At 39.2% G+C, this 20,453-nt stretch overlaps 1 protein-coding gene across 3 annotated transcripts in view; it reads right to left on the reverse strand.

The window, feature by feature from the left end:
* The window catches only part of PLCXD2 (phosphatidylinositol specific phospholipase C X domain containing 2), a 165,350-nt gene that overhangs the window by 127,037 nt on the left and 17,860 nt on the right, over window positions 1-20,453 (reverse strand). For all 3 annotated transcript variants that reach the window (XM_012501072.1, XM_012501071.1, XM_003261798.3), the window contains exon 2: window positions 4,584-5,044. In XM_012501072.1, coding sequence (XP_012356526.1) covers window positions 4,584-5,044 — 461 coding nt within the window. The remainder of the gene's footprint in view (window positions 1-4,583; window positions 5,045-20,453) is intronic.

Consider the following 20,453-nt stretch of genomic DNA (forward strand, 5'->3'; position numbering starts at 1 on the left):
TAGCAAGCTACATCCACAGCATTAATTAGTTTCTGGGAGGCAGCTGTGGGATAGGAAATTGCTATTTTGATCGTCCCGATTCAGAGCTCTGCTGTGAAGGTTTCTAAAGGAATATATTTTTCCCTGTCCCAGGCACTAGTAATCTTTTCCTGGTGGAATGCCCTGCACATGCTCACGGGGGCTGGACTGCCATCCCCGGATAGTTGGCCACAGAGGGTAATCCTCCCGGCACCCAAGAACAAGAGCTCTGGATGTCAGCCTCATTTCTGGTGTGCATTTAGCTCATGACTAAGGTGCCTGACTAACTGCTCCCCAAGGCCCAGAGCTGGGGAGCACCAGGCTGGTTGCACTGAACCGGGTAATGGCTGTTCTTGCTGTTTCTAATGGTTTTGAGTAATGTCTGACTGACTGCTAATGACGTCTGTGGTAAACGGGTGTGTTAATGAGGTTAATCACAGGCTCATGATAAGCAGATTGCCTGGGGGAATGGGAGGATTTCCTTGTAGAGGTGTAACTGGCCAGGTGGTAAGGCTGGGGGCTGTGAGGAAAGCTGTCCTGTGCAGTGAACAGTGGGAGAGGTGGGAGGCGGTGCAGCCCTGTGACAGGACCTGCCAGACATGTCTTGGGCCTGCTGCCTGCCCCTGGGCCACATGTCAGGGAACGAGAGGACTGTACCATTCTTTACTCTGCCTTGGAAAAAGTGCATAAAGTACAAATTATCCAAAAGGGTCTTTATGCCTTTCTTCAAGAGCCTTCTTGAGCAATCCGACCCTAAAGGTTACAGGGAGAATTTATGTTTACGGGGGAGGCTGGCCTTGCAAACCAATTCTCACTCTACAGGGATCTAGGTGCAGCGACTCTCACTCAGGACCTGTGTTTTGCATTTGCCTCCCTCTCCCCCCTACCTCTCTCTGCTGTGTTTTTCTCTGAAATACTCTCCCCTCTATCTCAGTGGTTCATGTTCAGTTTTTCTCTTGAGACTCAGATTAACAGTCTCATTTCCTTCAAGAATGATTCCTTGACAGACCTCCTCTTATTCTGGTCATTCTTTTACTTGGAGCCTCTGGGATACAGACTTAATGCTACGTTCTACTTTTCAACTGATTTATTACAAAATCCCCTTCTTCATATAGTACAGAACATTTGAGGCACTTTTATAGTGCAATTGTTTATCAGTTGTTTCGTATTCCCTAGTGTTATGTACTCTTACCATTTTATTAAGATCCTAAATACTTCCAAGATGTAGATTAAATCTCTAAGTCATTGTACCCTCAAAACCCATAGCCACTAATGTACAAATAAATATATACCTATGGCTATGATGTAATTGCATGTTAAGTAAATGAAATTTGACTGAATGGTAGCATACTTGTTCAACTAAATTGTAGTAATAAAATATGCAGGGGGTTACATGTTAGGCAGCTCATTACATGAAAAATATTTAAAGTTTAACTCTTCCCTGGCAATAGCAGGGATGACTGGTGCCTCTGTTTGAAATCTCTTTGTTTAGCTTTATTTTATTTTATTTATTTTTTTGAGATGGAGTTTCACTCTGGTTGGCCAGGCTGGAGGGCAATGGCACGATCTCAGCTCCCTGAAACCTCTGCCTCCTGGGTTCAAGCGATTCTCTTGTCTCTGCCTCCCGAGTAGCTGGGATTACAGGCGCATGCCACCATGCCCAGCTAATTTTTGTATTTTTAGTAGAGATGGGGTTTCACCATATTGGCCAGGCTTCTTTTGAACTCCTGACCTCACATGATCGGCCTCGGCCTCCCAAAGTGCTGGGATTACAGGCGTGAACCACCGTGCCCAGCCTGTTTAGCTTTCAAGAAGAAATGTGGCAGGAAAAACATGGGAAAGAAAGGAGCACAGGGGGATCTTAGGATTTAAACTGATGACACTCTCCCTTTTTCTGAGATATCATCACAGTCTCTTTCCTTCATACCTTTAGAAGTATTTGTAGTTGGATAATACAGTTAAATTAGCCCATGCTGAAAAAGCTATGATAGATCATCCCTCTACTGTTAGAAATTCACTGCCCACACTATTCTTTATTCCTGAAGATATCCCTTACTCCTGCAGATTTGTAAGCAGTTTAGTATGCAATATGTCAACCCATCTCAATCCTGGCTCTGTATAAAATTATATCTGTACTCAAATTTAACCTTACCGAATCCCCAAATTCCAAAGCTCTCCATCCCTTTCTCCCCTTCTGCTAATTCTCTGAGATCTTCTGATTACAGGGGCTCATTAATAAAAGCAAAATATTTCATTAGCCTAATATATACAACATCAGTTGTGAAAAACACCAATGTGCCTAAATACCCCTCAGAGACCATGAGAAGCTGTAGGAACTCTGGAAAGCCAGAAAGCCTTGTGACTGAATCCTGGTTCTCACTAACTAGGATTTTAAAATTTTCCCAGTTTTCTCTTGGGTGAGTTGCTTAGTGTCTCCATACCTCAGTTTCCTCATCTGTAAAATGGTGACAATAACAAAGTACCCATCTCATGGTGTCACTGAGAGGATCAAATGAGTTAATCCATGTACCTAGCTCATTGTAAAGGTTTAATAAACATTAGTTGTTGTTACTATTATCTCATATTGTAAAAGAGAAATTCCACTGGGAAAAACGTCTCTCTAAGTTAGACATGAACAGATATAAACTTACTTTTACGGGATAGAAGTGTGATAAATATTTAGCAAAATATTACTTACAAAAGTCTTAGGGAAGAAACTTGTTTAGATAGACTTTAGCAGATACTAAGAGTTAACTCATGAATCCTCTATGGTGTCGAAGACATTTAGAACTTCTCAGGGTGTGCAAAAACAACTTGGTATTTCCAGTTATTCAGGCCAAGCCTGGGAATCATCCTTGAATCCTCAGGTTCTTTCATACCCCAAATCGTATCCATTAGGAAACCCTGTCGGCTCTACCTTCTGACAGATGCAAAATCTGACCACTTGCCACTAACAGTCTCACTGGGTTCCTTACTTGTGCCTGATCCCCCTGCCCTGGTCTCTTCCTAGCACTGCAACCGGAGAGATCTTATTAAGACCTAAGTCAGGCCACAACATCCTGTGCCAGAACTCTCCTCGCTTAGAGTGAGTGAAGGCTAGCGTCTTTACAGGGCCTTCTAGGCTCACATGATCACCAGTCACCTCTCTGACCTCCTCTCACTACTCTGTCATCACCTGCTCTCCAGCCACACTGCATGCTCCTTTTCCTCGAGGATGGCAGGGACACTCCTGCTTTTGGGCCTCTGCACTGGCTGTTTCTTCTGCCCCCAAATATGCAAGTGATTTGTCATCTTTTCAATGAAGGCTCTCCTGATCAACTTTTAAACATTTCAACCAATCCTCCAACCCACAGAATCCTGGTTCCCTCTTACCATGCTTGACCTTTTCGTTTTCCATAGCTCTTATCACTTTCTAACACTTTACGTGTGTGTGTGTGTGTGTGTGTGTGTATACACACACATATATGGAGAGAGAATAAATATACATATATGTATATATGTGTGTCTGAGAATATACATATATGTATATATGTGACACACAGACACTTACACACACATATATGTATGTTTATTATCTCTATTATCTATGATCTATCTCCCTCCACCAGAATGACAGCTCCATTAGGGCAAGGTATCTTTGTCTGTTTTATTTACTAATTTATCCCTAGTCCTTAGAGGTTACTTGGCACATACCTGGTGTTTAATAAATATTTTCAAGTGAATAACCTTTAAACTATTTTTAATTAAAAGCTCCTCCTTGAGTTAAAAAATATCTGCCTCTTAAAGATGTTTTGGTTAATGCATCTGCTGAGTAAGTGAGTAACTTTGAATGAAAGGTACATCTTTTTTTTTTTTTTTTCCAGAGAGTGTAAATTAAACACTTTCCTGAAGCTCTTTTCTCCTACTGTCATCCTCTAGGATCAGAGTGGAATATATCTGAGGCCCACATTCCTCTTCCTGAGCGTGTCCCTCATGGTCCTAGGCTGGCAGGCTCTTCTCAACTTAAGCAGACTATGGAATGCTCTCCCGGGCTGCAGCCCCTTCAATAGGCTCTTCCTTCCTTAACTCTCTCTCCCTCTAAGACCCAAATACTTTTATAATATTAATACTCCTGAGATGAATCACTATGTTTCAGTCAGCTAATACTTTTCCTAATCGGTCAATACCTTGGCCAGGATTATCTGACATTGAGTTGAAGGCAAGATGGAACAGACTATCCCTGAGGTGAACCAGAAGGGTAAAAATGGACCTCGGGAAACAGAGAACAGTAATGACCTACTGGCCCAATTTTACAACTTTGCCTTGGTTGGTTCTGGCCAGGCCACTAAAAGTCAATTAGATGTCAAACAGTTTGCTGGACAAGCTTTAAGTATTTGGCAGGTGTTAGCCCTAGCCCTTGAACCTATTCTAGAGCCCAGGAACTAGTTTGCATATGTTTAATATTCCAAACAATCCACTCTCTAGCCTAAGAGCCCTGGATTGAGTGATTTTACAGATGGCAATACAGGAAAAGCAGGAAGAGTTAAATTCTTGCTCTTGGAAGCTTATCTCTCCTTCCCTCCTACCTGGCAGTTCTTCTCCCACAGAGTTAGCAGCGTCAAACTTTCCACACTGCAGGCTGGGCACAGCTTATTTCCAAAGGCCTCCTGGATCCGCAGAACCAGGCATTTGTGATGGGTCTCATCCATGGCATAGAAGTGGTTGAAATCCAGGAAGATAATCTCTTGGGGGTGCTGTGTAAGAAACGAGTCAATTTCCATCAGCCCATCCCAGACCTTGATGCCAAAAAGTCCATGGATGAAGTAGATCTCCTGGTCGGCATCCCCTGGTTTGGAAGACACACGCAGGTCAAAGTAGCGGATCCCAGCTTCCAGCTGTTCTCGAAATGTCAGGTTCTGAGTCACAGACCACTTCTTCATTAGCTTCTTCACCAAAGAGATCCTGGCGAGGCGTTTGATAGCTTGGGTTTGGTCAGGCCCAACTGGGGATTTTTCATCTACCCAGTAGCTGAATGAATCATGTGAGCCTGTACAAAGGAATAAAGGTGAGGAAAGCAGATGAGATGGGAGCTGGGAAAAATAAGCCAATTGATGAGAAAACAACAAAAAAAAATTAAGAACCAAATAACACACTAGAACTGCAAATGAATAGTAGCAAAATTTGCCAAGCTTGCTAGGAATAAAATAAACACATAGAAAAGTAATGTAGCAGCTTGTTAAGCCTGGGGTAATACTATAGTTTTCATATATTTTGCTGGCATAAGATAAATTAATAAATAACCTTTTGCAAAGCTATTTAGAAACATGCTGAAAATAGGGGCTTTAAAATAGTCATACAATTTGCTCCAGTAATTTCATTTCAGGAAAGCTATTCTGAGGAAATAAACTCTAACATTCAGGAAAACAAAGATGTCTGTCAAAGAATATTCATAATAGAGACAAACTGGAGATAATGCTTAAGTGTCTCTTACAGAAGAATGCTTCATTGTGGTATATCCACTTTATTCATGCCATCATTGAAACAGAGGGTATGAAAACACTGTGTCTATCTCAACAATGCTGAGAAAGGGATTTAAATTCTAGGAAAGGCAGAATTTCAAGAAACCCAACTTGCTTTCTTTTTATGTTTTTAAAATATATTAAAAATTGTATATATTATTTTACTATTATAAAAGTCTGAGTCAGTAGGAATGATTTATTGACAGATCAGCTAACAATTTTGATGGGCTCAACACAGTTTAGTTAGTATGTCCCTCTTTTTGAATTCGTACCTCAATGAGCCAAAACTGCTATTAAATGGTCCAAATGCACATTCTGTTCCTCTGTCTTAACAAAGGAATAGGATGAAATGTTTTGTAAATGTCTGTTATGCCTGTTTGGTCTATAGTGCAGATTAAGTCTGATGTTTCTTTGTTGATTTTCTTTCTAGATAATCCATCTGTCCAATGCCGAAGAAGTCTGCAACTATTATTCTATTGGAGTCCATTTAGCTCTAATAATATTTGCCTCATATATCTAGGTGCTCTGGTGTTAGGTGTATATATATTTACAATTGTTATATCCTCTTGCTGAACGGATCCATTTATCATTATATAATAACCTTCTTTGTCCCTTTTTGTGTTTTTTTTGGTCTTAAAGTCTATTTTGTCTGATATAAGTATAGCTAATTTGCACATTTTAGGTTTCTGTTTGTGTGGAATATTTTTTCCCATCCCTCACTTTCAGTCCACGTGTGCCTTTACAGGTGAAGTGAGTTTTTTGTGGGCAGTATATAGTTGTGTCTTGTTTTTTGTTTGTTTGTTTGTTTTTTTAAATCCATTCAGCCAGTCCATATCTTTTAATTGAGGAGTTTAAACCATTTACATTTAAGGCTATTATTGATAGATGAGGATTACTTCTGGTCATTTTGTTAATTATTTTCTAATTACTTTGTACATTCTTTGTTCCTTTCTTCTTCTTTTATTGTTTAACTTTACTATAAGAAAACATAGGAGAAATGCTTCAAGACATTGGTCTAGGCAAAGGTTTCATAGCTAAGACTTCAAACACACAGGCAACAAAAACGAAAATAGACAAATGGGACTATATTAAACTGAAAAGTATCTACACTAGCAAAGGAAACAATCAAGAGTGAAAAGACAACCTGTAGAATGGAAGAAAATATTTACAAACTATTAATCTTACAAAGGACTTATAGCCAGAATATACAAGGAATTCAAACAACTCAACAGCAAAAAAACTAAATAATCAAATTAAAAAGATGACAAAAGAATTAAATAGACATTTCTCAAAAAGAAGACACATAGATGGGCGTGGTAGCTCATGACTGTGATTCCAGTACTTCAGGAGGCTGAGGCCAGTGGATCACTTGAGTCCAAAAGTTTGAGACCAGCCTAGGCAACGTGTGTGAAACCCTATCTCTACAAAAAATACAGAAAAAGTAGCCAGTAGTGGTGGTGCACACCTGCAGTCCCAGCTACTCAGGAGGCTGAAGTGGGAGGATTGCTTGAGCCCAGGAGGTTGAGGCTGAAGTGAATGAACATCATACCACTGCACTCCAGCCTGGGTCAGAGTAAGACCCTGTCTCAAAAACAAAACAAAACAAAACAAAAGAAAACAAAACACCATATAAATAGCCAACAAACATAGGAAGCAATGCTCCATGTCACTAATCATCAAGGAAATGCAAATCAAAACCACAATGAGGTATCATCCCTGCCCAGTTACAATGGCAATTATAATAAAAAAAAGACAAAAAATAACAAATGCTGGTGAAGCTGTGGAGATGTATATAACTGTTGGTGGAAATGTCAAGTAGTACAGTCATTGTGGAAGACAGTATGGGGATTGCTGAAAAAAACTAAATGTAGAACTACCATATAATCCAGCAACCCCATTAATAGGTATTTAACCAAAGGAAAGAAAATCTGTATATCAAAAGGATACCTGTACTCCCATGTTTACTGCAGCACTATTCACAATAGTGAAGATATGAAATCAACCTAAATATTCATCAACCAATTAATGGATTAAAAAATATGGCATAAACACACATTGGAATACTATTCATCCATAAAAAAGAATGATATCCTGCCATTCACGGCAACATGAATAAGTCTGGGGACATTATGTTCAGCAAAGTAAGTCAGGCACAGAAAAATAAATATTATATACTGTCACTCTATGTGGGAACTCAAAAAAAGTTTGGAGTTCATGGAAGTAGAGAGTAGAACTGTGGGTATTAGAGACTGGGAAGTGTAGCAGAGCGGGTAGGATAGAGAGGTCGGGTAGCAGAAACAAAATTATGCTAGGACCGGGTGTGGTGGCTCATGCCTGTAATCCTAGTACTTTGGGAGGCTGAGGTGGGCAGATCACTTCAGGTCAGGAGTTTGAGACCAGCCTGGCCAATATGATGAAACCCTGTCTCTACCTAAAAAAAAAAACAGAAATTAGCCAGGTGTGGTGGTGCATGCCTGTGGTCCCAGCAACTTGGGAGGCTGAGGCGTGAGCATTACTTGAACCCAGGAGGCAGAGGTTGCAGTGAGCTGAGATGGTGCCACTGTACTCCAGCCTGGGTGATGGCTAGACTCTGTTCTCAAAAAAAAAAAAAAAATTATGCTATATAGGAGGAATGAAGTCTGGTGTTTTGCAGCATTGTAGGATGAATATGATTGACTATAATTTATTGTATACTTTCAAAGAGCTAGAAGAGAGGATTTTGACTGTTCACAACACAAAGAAATGATAAATGTTTGAGGTGATGGTTATACCAATTACACTGATTTGATCATTATACATTGTATAATGTATTGAAATATTACTCTGTATCCCATAAATATGTGCAATTATTACTGTCAACTAAAAGTAAAAGGGCAGGGGGTGTGAGGAAGAAAGCATGAATCCCCCTAGACAGAGATGATCTTTTTATGAAGTATGAGTGACCACCATAGGCATATTCCTAATTACAGTGAGAAAATATTTCAATAGTAACTATTTCTAGATGAAAATCATCTTTAGCAAATATCTTTCATTTTGGTTATTGGTTCTATCCAGGGTCAACCATTCTTATGTCTTTATCCACTAACTCATGCGGAAGCTAATTTGGTTAGTGCTGTGACTGGCTCTGAGGTGAGGGACTCCACACAGGTGGCTTCACTTTTCAAGTAAAATCTAGAAGGAAAATGCCTTTGCTTTGGCACTACTAACATTGTTCTTAACCACTACACCCCCATATTACCATCAGAATTCCTGTATTCATACTAGTTCACTGTCACCCATTTTCCATTTTTCTAAATTTTAGCATAGGTATTTCGCACGTAATACAAAATTTTACAAAACATTACCATTTTATATTATTTCAATTTTCTTGAAAACAGATCATTCTGTGATGACTCAGTGTTTTGTTTCCTAAGAAATAAAGTGAAAAAGGAAAAATAAACATCAAATAATGCTTTACTTTTATGTAGCATCTGGAACATAGAGGCTATCCAGTAAGTATTAAGAAAAGACCTATTTATTCATCCTTAGGCAAATTGAATTTTGCAAGTGAGAAAATTACCAGCATATTTCAGGTAAGAAAAATTGCCATTACTAATAGAAATATAGAACAAGTCCCCCTGGATTTTCCACATTGGTTATCTCTGTTAATGAGGCTCCCTGGATACCTGCCTACTGCTCTGCTTCCTTTGGCTGTACAGCAACAGGAAATTTTTATACCTCCTCATTGAGAGATTTATTATGAATACATTAGATATAGATGGTGAATAGCGAGTTCTCTCTTCTTTTTGAATTGCATTAACAGCCCAGCTGTTCAGGATTGAGTGTGTAATATAGTGCAAGGCACATACTGAACTTAATTCTTCCCTAGGCATTAGGGAATAGCCATTATCCAAGCGTGGAGGAGAGACAAATCCCCTCTGGTGTTCTCTTGTTGGTGTTGAGCCCAGTTTCATCTCCAGAGGGAGATGTGCTAACAACCTCCAACACTTTTCTCTGTGTCTGAGGACTGTGCAGAAATGTGACAGCAATGGGACCCCAGGGATCATTTTGAATATACAGGGACATACATGGTACCCAGCCCATCCCACAGAAGAGGGAGAGCGTGTATATTTCCTAGGAACAGAGTCTCTTTTTACCTCTTTGTTCTCTTTTCGTTTTCCCAGCCCCACCTTATGCCTTCTGACATCCTGTGCCCAGCAACATCCCTGCATGCCTCCAACCCCCTTTACAGGACAGGACAGGACAGAACAATGAAGCAGAGTGCTGAATGTTTTATAGCACTTGCCCTATATAGGCCTATAGCAGCCAAAGCCAACTGTCACTTATTAACCACTATCAATATTTTTCCTGTTCTACTTATTTCTTTTCCAGAAAGCTTTTGCATCATATGGAGTGGGTGAAATAACATTTAACTGCCTAAGTGCAATAAATTATTTCTTTTTGGAAAAACAGGCTAACAATGTCCCCCCTTTCCTGCACATAAAATATTTATAAACCATGTAATCTGCAAATAGTACTTACAAATAGAAAATCCTAATATTTTATAATCCAAATTCACTATCAAAGTTTGTTCCCTTATTACTCCCCTACAACTCATGGAAATTATTTTATTCTTTAAAGACAGTGACTCTTCCCTTCTGTCTTGGAATGTATGGATAAAATTCAAGCATTTCTTCAGAAGAGAAGGAAAATACCCTGCACCACTGATCCTTGCCTTATTCTCTAAGAGAATTGCTGCTTGGGAATTGGTAGGGATAGCAGTTCCATGCATTCTAGTTTGTTTTATGATAAGGTCAGCAAACAGCTTAGGACCTCATCCCACTGTAATTTCTGCTGCTAAAATCATCTTTGCTGCTACTACCTGGTGTTACCTACACATCTTCACTCACCTCTCTCTATGGCTTCTTCATCTCTGTCTAAAATATATTTAAGTGGTACCCCTTTGTCTTAAAACAAAACAAAGTACTTTTCCTTACATGCCTTACTCCACACACGATTGACTTCTCTTTCCTCCTTGCTGTCAAATTCTTGAAAGTGTAGGCCAGTCCTGCTGCCTTTGTCTGCTATGACATACTCACTTCTTTCCATCTGGGTCCACTTTCTCTCCTTCTGTTGCTACTCTAATTCAAATGGCCACATTCTTCTTGGTTTCTATGTGAGTTTGCCAAGTCAGCTTGTTTGTGGAACCTTCCATTCTCTTGTGCTCAGTGTATATTTCTGCACATTTCTGGGTGTTCCCATCCTTCCTTTACCTTCTGTCTGCTTTTTTGACTCCTCTTTATTGTCCCTAAATTTAAATGTTTTCCAAGGATCTGTTCTGTATTCACTTCCTCTGTCCACCTTCAGAGACTTCAGTCCCACTCCCCAGTTTACCACAGTATCATTATGCAGATGACACCAAAAGCTTCCTTTCTAGCCCAGACTCTTATAAGTTGCAAACTTACATTCCCACCTTCCTGCTATGGCCTGCCTCCAATGGCCTGCTCACACAACAAAGTACGTATTTTCAAAGTCCAGCTTCTCCTGCTGGCCCTCTCATCCCCACAAAGTGCCTCTCCTGAATTTCTGCCAGTAGTTACCCAGTCACTCAGACTTGAAATCTTGGATTCTATTTAAACTCTTCCCTCTGCCTCACCCTCTTCGTTTAACCAGTTACCAAAACTTTACATTTGACCTTTGCAACATACATCAAAGCTGTCTCTTTCATTAACCTTCAACTGCCACTGTTCTCATTGATATACTCATTGCCTGTCAAATAGTACCAAAAACCACCCAAACAGAAACCCTAATTTGGGTCCTTTCACTCTAATTTGTTCATACTTAAAAGGTAGTTTTCTTAAGATACAGCTTTGATTATGACACATTCCTACCACTTCCTGCCTTCCAAATAAAGCTCAAACTCAACACTGGGGGTTTAGAATTATCTTCAATATGGTACCAATGCATTATTTCAGACTCATCTCTTACCAGACCCCTACATATAGCCTGGAAACTGTTGGTACGCAACATACACAGATAGGCAGGCCTCTTTCTGGACTCTGTTCACTTTTGCTGATACTCTGTAAAATATTTTCTCACCCCAAATATGTCTATATTTTCTCCCCAGCATTTATAACCCATATTGAGTAAGTTGCTTTTTCCATGTCTCAGTTTCCTCATCTGTCAAATGGGCCAATAGTACCTATTGTCACAAAATTATTGTGAATATTGAAATGTAAGCAAAGTGCTTTGAACAATATTGACACTTAGTAAGTGCTGAACTGTAATTATTGCCATTATTAGCCATTCTTAATTAGAAATCAGAGGGTGAAGGGCTGATTAACTGAAGCTTCTTGCCTTAAATACTGATGGTCTAGAAGATTTTATTTTCTGTACCTGATTCATTGTTCCTCTCTATCTTATTAGTTGACATGGAGATGAAAGCTTAGCCTCCACTCTGTTGACTATAGCCACCACCACTGTTTTGGTCACAGTCTAAGTTTGTCATCACCCACATTGAAAATCTTAAAATTTAATTTCTGACTTTTTGATCACAAGTTCCTTTACTTCTGCCACGCTGCAACCTGACTTTTATATTCTGCCCCTACCCCCAACCCCCCCGCCCCACCCTACACAGTCTGAGAGCCCACAGCATTCATTGGCTTTACTTCATCCTTCAGCTATATCCAAGATCATCCACTTGCCAGTTTTCACCTGCAGAATTATTAAACTATCTGAAAGCTGTTAGGAGCCTGCTGAGGTACACTGCGTCTATACAGTCCTGAAATACGCATACAAATATTAATATGACATTTTCTAACATACCTTTTTACTAACAACAGATGTTTTTCTCCTCTTCTCCAATATATTTCATTTATAGAGGAGAAGCAATATGATCTTCGGAAGTAATTGGCATCAAATACTAAATGACTGTTTTCAGACTTCTCTGGGCAGAGAATTTTACCATCATCTAAAAACTATTCCATATATAGCAGTAAATATGGACATACAAGTCCCTCCTTAATGTTCTATATGCATAGGACTAATTTTAGCCCTTAGAAAGGTGAAGTTTTTTTCCTCCAGTTTCTAGAAATTGACTTTTCTCTAATCCTTTCATTGTCACAATTACTACCCCTGTTTCTTCCTATTTTCTTACACAGTCAACAGTCATTAACAATGTTTCTTTTTCCTTTCTGTATGCATACAAAAATCCTGAATCATGTAAGTGAAAGCACTTTATAATGTAAAGCAGTGATTTTCAACCTTAGATGCACATCAGAATCATTGGGAGGTGGCAGAGCAGGGGGTGCTTTTAAAAAACACCAGTGCCCATGAGCTCACCCCAAACCTTCTAAGTCAAAATCTCTCTGGGATGGAAGTTGACAAGCTTCTTGCTGATTCTAATGCATACCCAGGCTTGATACTTACAGCCACAAATGTAAGATTATAGTTTCCCAAAAAGTTCTCTGACTTCTGGGCATGGTCTTCTCTGGCTGGTCTTCTAGTACTTTCAAACCTTCAAATAATAATCTGGTGAAGTGCCTTTCCCATGTATTGGTAGATGCTTTCTTCATCACTCCTTTTGTTCTAAGATACACCCTGCCCTTTAACCAATTAAATAACCACAGCTTGTCTGTGAAGAAGAAAAATATTGGGAGGCCTTGGTTTCCTTATTATGCCTCCTAGTATGTGATTAGATTAGGTTACTTAAGGTTTACTAGGATCCTTGGGATGTGCACTAGGTTACAGAGCTCAGAATAAAGTCCCTGTGGCAGCAAAGTCACAAGGGAAAAGAGAGATTTGAATGGGAAAAGGTTAGCAAGATTTTTACTCAGTGTTATAGTTATTGCCTCCTAGGTAGTGTTAGATTATTTGAGAGGTAAGATATGAAAAAATGAGCTAGCTGGCCTTGTGAAGACCGGGCACAATCGGTTTGCTCTGGAACACAAATTACTGCTTGATTCTTTCTGAGGGCTGTCATTTGGGGATTAGAGATCTCAAATGAATGCATTCTAGTTTTTAAAGCACTTTCATTACCCATTTCTTGCAAATTGGAGTAGTTGCCATTTTCTGAGCTCAAATAAAAGAATTTAAAGCAAGCTTCTTGGGAAACTGGTTTCTAAATAAAACAAAAAGAATTCAAAACACACACTATGAAATGATACATTTCATTACAGTACAATGGCATTTCAGATTACTTGATGACCACACTTGTAGCCATGGAGGGAGGATTGAGACAAGAATTAAGTGAAGCTTATAAGAAGATAGAGAGTAACTCCCAATCTGGGGAGGTGAGGATGGTGACCCCAAGTCAAAGAACTCCTGACTTCACATATTTAAGAAAACCTCCTGTCTTCACCTCCCTTAGGTCTTCCTGTCTCTAAGTCCTTCTAACTTTGAAGCCCATTAGTTCCTCCAGGTGTTTCACTGATCTCACTCTTCCCACCCCATGTGTATTGACACCATTCAGTGTATCTGTGCCTCTAGGCACTGACATCGAAAAAATTTGTTCTTAGGGGGTGAAAAATCTTATTCTTCTATGTACAAAGTACAGATATATCTGAGTGAGTGTTATAATTTCACACGGGAGGAAAGGGGGAAATAAGGAATAGAAACGCCTAAAAAGACTCCTTCGGGGAGTGATTATGAACAAAAGGCTGAGACAGACCACCACCCTAGACTGAGGTTCCTGGCTTGTCTGGGCTGAACCTCTGACCCTGTCTCATTTTATCCTTAATTGGCCTGCCTCTCAATGCCTCCAGCAATGTTTTCCTCCCATCCATAAGGTGACCCAGTACTAGAAGGTTCTATTCCCATCCCCTGTCCCTAGAACACTAATGGGTTGGGAACCACTGAATTCCTTCTTTTCCAGTAATCTTTTGAAGTATTCTCACTTGCAATTTCCAGGAACACCAACAAATCATTTTTCTGTCTACGCAGTCCCAAAGGACTCAGACTTGCACTTTGTAAGACACTAGTTAAGAAAGAACTTCACAAATGGTGATCCTAACACCTAACTTAGTGAATTACCATAGCTCTGAATAAGCTAAATGGAGTGTCCCCACAGTGGACAGGGGCACAGAGTCTGTTGCCAGGCTGCCTGAGTTCATAATCCTGGCTCTACTGCCTACTAGTTATGTGAATAAAATGCTGGGCCTCAGTTTCCTCATCTGCACAATGTGGACAACAGCAGTACTAACTTCATTGGTCTGTTGTGAAGACTAAATGAGTTAACTCAGGGAAACACCCAGAAGAGTCTTTGGCTAATAGAATGAGCTCAAACATGTTATTATTATTAATTATTAAGAAATTTGTGTCATCTTTTATTTGGATGATACTATCTGAGAAATAAATAATTCTGGTTTTTAAATAAAGCCATGAAACCTCAGTAAATATTTATATTTGAGGATCTGTCATGGCAGTTAACATTTAGGGCTAGGAAAAATGAAATCTGTAGTTTAAGTCATTTATTTTAGGTTACACCCAAAATCAACATCAAAAGGAGTAAGTTTGGATCATAGTATTCTACAGTTGAAGTTCAAATTGGCACTAAAACTAAAATTATAAATTTTTAATATCTCTAGTCTGCTCCTATGTCAGTACTTGGAAATAAATAAATACAGTGATTACACAATTTACAAGTATAAGAGAGAAAATTCTGAGGATGTTCTTAAACTTTTTATTTTTAATAACATAAAATTAGATGTCATCAAGTGATTTTTATGGAAAAACAAATCCAACCTGTTGCCAAAAATATGTTGAATGGCAGATTTTTTGAGAGTGGAAGCCTATATAATCCATTATTTGAAATGGAAAAAACAGTAATGTCTTCCCAACCCATCAAAAAAACCCTATCAGTTTTCTCAAATATCAAATATCATTAATGTAATCATCCACAGATAATCTTTCCCTAATATAAACAGAAGAACCAGTAATATTTTTAGAAGTTTTTCTATATTTTTTTCTACAAATTGAAAATATCAATGCAGAGTTCCCAGAGATGTAAGCATGGCCAAGTTTACGTTAGTTCATCTCTCTCAATAAGCTTTATCACCCAATTTTTCTTTTCAGGCCTCTCGAGTGTGCTTGTTTTATTCAGAGGCTTTTTGCTTTTTTAGAAGACATTTTCACTCAATAATGTGGTAAGTTGAGAGCACTAATGCACAGCTCGAGCCTGCTGGGAGGGTAGCTGAACTATGGATGTAACACATTCTCCATCATTTTGACAAGGTGTACCTGCAACTTAAAATCACACGATGGGATTTTTTATTTAGGTAGTGAATTCTGGATAAAATAAATCTTATAAGTTACAGCAAATGTTTGGATAGCAAGAGTTTGGATGAAATATCTACAGAGGTGTTTGGAGCTAAGGTCCTCTCGGTTACCAAAGTACTTATGTGCATGTCTATGTGTATATGTTGGCACTAAAACTGGCCCATCTGAAATGAAATCCAGAAAATTCTCTTATTCAGTGGAAAAAAAGCCCACCTTTCATTTATTTGGAAATATGTTTACTAATCTCAATAGAGAACTTCTAATAAATAATTATTATTCTCTAAAAATTCTTTTAAAGACAAATATTATTTGAGCTCATTTTTGAAAGAGTTATCTAAATTCCATGTAAGCTCCAAATTTTTATCAAGACCTAAATCATATTATTTCATGAAAACTAAGATGGTCTGGTCCATTGGAAGCTTGGGCTAAAAACATATACTGAATGTGCATGTATTTTCTATAACGAATAGTCAGAGCGTTCAATTAAAGCTTGTCTATTTTATCTCAGTCTGAATTTTAGGTCACATGTCTGTAATTTGCATATTCTTTCTCTATTAGCCTATACTTTGTCAAGTGAGGTCAGAGTAATGCAGGCAGCTTGCAAAAAAACCAGGTGCAACTATCGTTCCAGTTACCCACTATAGCTGATGCTGCATAAAATTGCACTGAATGTCAAATTTATTTTTCCTAATTAATATAAAATATATAAACTAAAATATTCTAGGCAAATTAATAAGATCTCAGCTGTAAAGACTCTTCCCTGCCCAGCAACAGCAAAAAGATATTAAAGGTGCCCCAACACAAAAGACCAAAAAAACCCTTTGCTCACACTTTATCTTAATAAAGCTAAGTAATTCATATGATGCTAGCTACCAGAAGGTGTCTGGGCAGCAGTAAAGGCTCAACTAGGTCAGAAGACAATCTGTGCAAACAGCAGAAGAGAAAGCAGTATCACACTTATAAAAAGATAAAAGATATAAGTGTACAAGCCAAGAAAAAGAGCAATTTTTTCCCATCTCCGAAGGAGGAAAAGGAGAACAGATGCCCCCCTCCAATGGAATTGAATCAGAGATGTCCAGCTAAACAATAGCTTCTCCTCCCTCATCACTGCCATCTTTGAGGGTTTCAGAGATGTCAACCTCATGAGTTGTTAATTTTAAAGAGTTGAATTTTTCTGAGAAAATATACTAGTCCCTTCTTATTTGCAGTTTCAATTTCCACAGTTTCAGTTGGCCACAGTCAACTGTGGTCCAAAACTATTAAATGGAAAATTTTAAAAATAAACAATTCATAAGTTTTAAATTGTGCCCCATTCTGAGGAGCGTGATGAAGTGCTTTGCCATCCCACAGGCCTTCCAGCCCAGGATGTGAATCATCCCTTTGTCTAGCGTATCTACTTGGTAGAGGTTCCCCAACCATTAATCACTTAGCCATCTCAGTTATCATTAAAACACTCAAACACCAATATAACCATCAACAGATAATTTTTCCCTAATGTAAACAACAGAACCAGTAATATTTTCAGAAGTTTTTCTGTATGTTTTCTACAAACTGAAAATACTAATGAAGAGTTCTTAGAGACATACGCATGGCCAAGCATGACTGTCGCAGTATCAGTGTTGGTGTTCCAGGAACCCTAACTCTACTTGAGAATGACCCCAAAGTGCAACAGCAGTGATGCTGGCATATTGTTATAATTGTTCTATTGTATTACCAGTTGTTGTTGTTAATCTCTTACTGTGCCCAATTGATAAATTAAACTTTATCATAGGCATGTATGTATAGGAAAAATCACAGGGTGTATAGGGTTTGGCTCTATCCATGGTTTCAGCAGCCATTGGGAACCTTGGAACATACCACTTGCAGATAAAAAGAGACTACTGTGAGAAGATTTTATGATTTGATTTACAGAGAGCCAGAAGACCCTATCTTCATAGAATTTCTATTAAAAATGTTTCAACAAGATATTTTTTTTTTAGAAAGTGGGCTAAAAAAATGAGATTTAGGCCCTCAAACACATTATCTCACTAAAAGCGCTTGCATTTTAATGACCTATGATTTTTAAGAAATTCAACATTTTTTTCAAATGTACTAAAACGAAGGCAGTCAAAACATTCCCACTCAAGTTCACCTGATTAAAAACTCTGAATATATTCCTGAGGTTTAGAGAAACCACTACTTCATTTTACAAATGGCTGAAAACATATGTCTCAATATGCATATAGGCAATACAGGCAAAATCAGCAAGGCCAAGTTTCTGGAAGAAGAGCCATTTAGGAGCTGCTCCTCCTTCAGCATGAATGTCCACTCTCAGACTTAGACAGTGATGAGGATATGCCGGAACACCTTTCTGGCCCTTCAGAGCCCACCGGCCCAGCTGGACTCTGGATCCCTTAGGGTGCAGCTCTGACTGCCCATGGAGGCCGTCACCAGCTCACTTCCCTGTGGAACATCTTCCTGACTCACGACAGCAGCCAGCTCTGCCAGGACTATGGGCTTCCAGGTACAGCCATGTTGAGGGGCACGGCGACAGAGCAGTGACCAAAGGGACCAGTCTACAAAGGATGTTAAGATATTGCTCAGATAAACTGCGAATTTGGTGCCAGTTGCTGCAGGTTTTCACCAGCGACTCCTTATGAAATGGGCAAGATGTTTAAAAAAAAAAAAGCTCTCTTCAATGCACATAGTAAACTCTTTATCTTGAATATGAACATGTGATAAGAAAAAAAGTCATTTTTAATCACCACTCTCCTCTAAGCACAGTGAATCCTGGTAGCTGGACTATCTTCTGTTTGCTGAGCACAACTGCAATATTCATCTCTGACATTAATAGCTTTTGACATACTTGAAGCAGTATTAAGCAGTGGGTAGGGGTATGCCAATTTAGAGACAGACTCTTGGAAAGACCTCAATGGATCTGCTGAGGAAACAGGTTGAGAAGCTGGGAGTGAAGGCTGAGGACGCTGAGAATCAAAGGGGGAAAGGAGAGGGATCAGAGCGGGCTGCAGGGCTCAGAAGAGAGACTCAGGAAAGGAGGCAAACCTAATAGAAAATTTTCAAAGCTGCAGTATACTTTCACTCCTACAACTTTTACCAAATGAGGAGTAAATATTTTTAAAGCGACAACTTGAAGGCGTAGCCTACTATTAAGCTGTCTGAAGCACATGTGTCTCAGTCTAGCCATTTTGAGGCCCCATCCCTCAAGGGGCTCTGCTCTGTGGACCTTGCCTCCTGGCTTCATCTCACCTGGTGCCTGGATCACACAGTCCCCAAGCAGGGATAGACCTAGCTGGGGAGTGGGGTAGTACCATACAAAGGGGTGAAGGAGGTGGGAAAGTACAAGAGAAAGCTTTCTCTCTGAGATAAACCCCTTAAAAAAGACCCCTGTATGAACAAATGTTTTCTTGGTATACTGGAATTAAAACCCTACCCAAAGAGCTAGCAACATAAGCATCGAGAAGCAAGATATATCGATCTGGGGGCATTCGAAGGAAAATGATATGTAAAGTCGCAAAAGCATGAAGTAGAAAATGAGATGAACACCAGGAATACAGCATTTCACAGATACTATTGAAGTAACTACAATAGCCAGAAAATGTAGTGTTCAGATAATCCACACAAATAGGTGACTTTCAAGGATGAGGCAGGGAATATCTTTTCATTAGTTGACTAAAAATTTACAACCACAAAGAATCCAGCTTAAGCTTCACGTTGCTCAGAATAGCACTGCACTAGTGTAGAATGCAGCAGGTCGTCACTGCGGAGGCTCAGAGGCTCCGACTCTGCTCCTCCACAGCCATAGACGAGTCTGATGAGGAACTTTCTATAAATAATAAATGCCTCAGCCTTGTGCTGCATTTGCCTTATTTAAAGGTAACAGATTACTGGAAAGGGTAAGCAAGCCCCTGGGGCTCAAGGGTAAGCTTCACAAACTCTGAGCAGCCTTTTATGAGCTCTTGCAGTACAATAATCTGTATAAACCTCCTGGTGATTGTCCTATCTAGAATAAGTATTTAGATAACAGAGGCCAGCCCAATTCTCCCTTTGCTTTTCCCTAGTTATATAACAAAAAGATGGTGGCACAGATGATGTGTTCCTTCTACCCCTCTCTCTTCCCCATTTGCACGTTATTGAACTATTTCCCTTAATTCTCCTATAAGCTGGTGGAAGATACAGACAGAATGGCCAGTCTCTACACTTCCACTGACATTTAAAGGTCAAGTCTCCTTGTATCATAAATAATGATATCTCCCTTCCACACGTAGGGAAAGGATAACTGAAAATTACCTAAGGTCAGAGGGGGAGGGAACCTTTGAAAGTTCACCTGGCAAAAGGACTCGATTTACTGCAATTTTGCTGAACACTTTAGCTGAGATAGCTTGTTTCATGAAGAGTTGAAAGAAATTAAAATCAAAGGATGAATTCATCCAGCTATTGTTTTTCACCTCTGTTCTTAATTGATTTTAATATGGTTACCCTCTCAATAAATAAAGACTTCTAAAACTGGGCCAATGACACAAATAGAATCTGGTTTTCAAATATTTTCTTTCATATAGAGGCTTTTTAAAAAAAAATTGCTGGACCCTTAGTGCCAGGTGTTACCTTTGAGAGAGAGCTTCTATCTGTGGTCAAGCCATGTGGCTTGGGTCCATTTATATTTCCCCATTTGAAGGAGAAATTCAT

This window comes from Nomascus leucogenys, chromosome 21, assembly GCF_006542625.1.
Source record: "Nomascus leucogenys isolate Asia chromosome 21, Asia_NLE_v1, whole genome shotgun sequence".
Lineage (NCBI taxonomy): Eukaryota > Metazoa > Chordata > Mammalia > Primates > Hylobatidae > Nomascus > Nomascus leucogenys.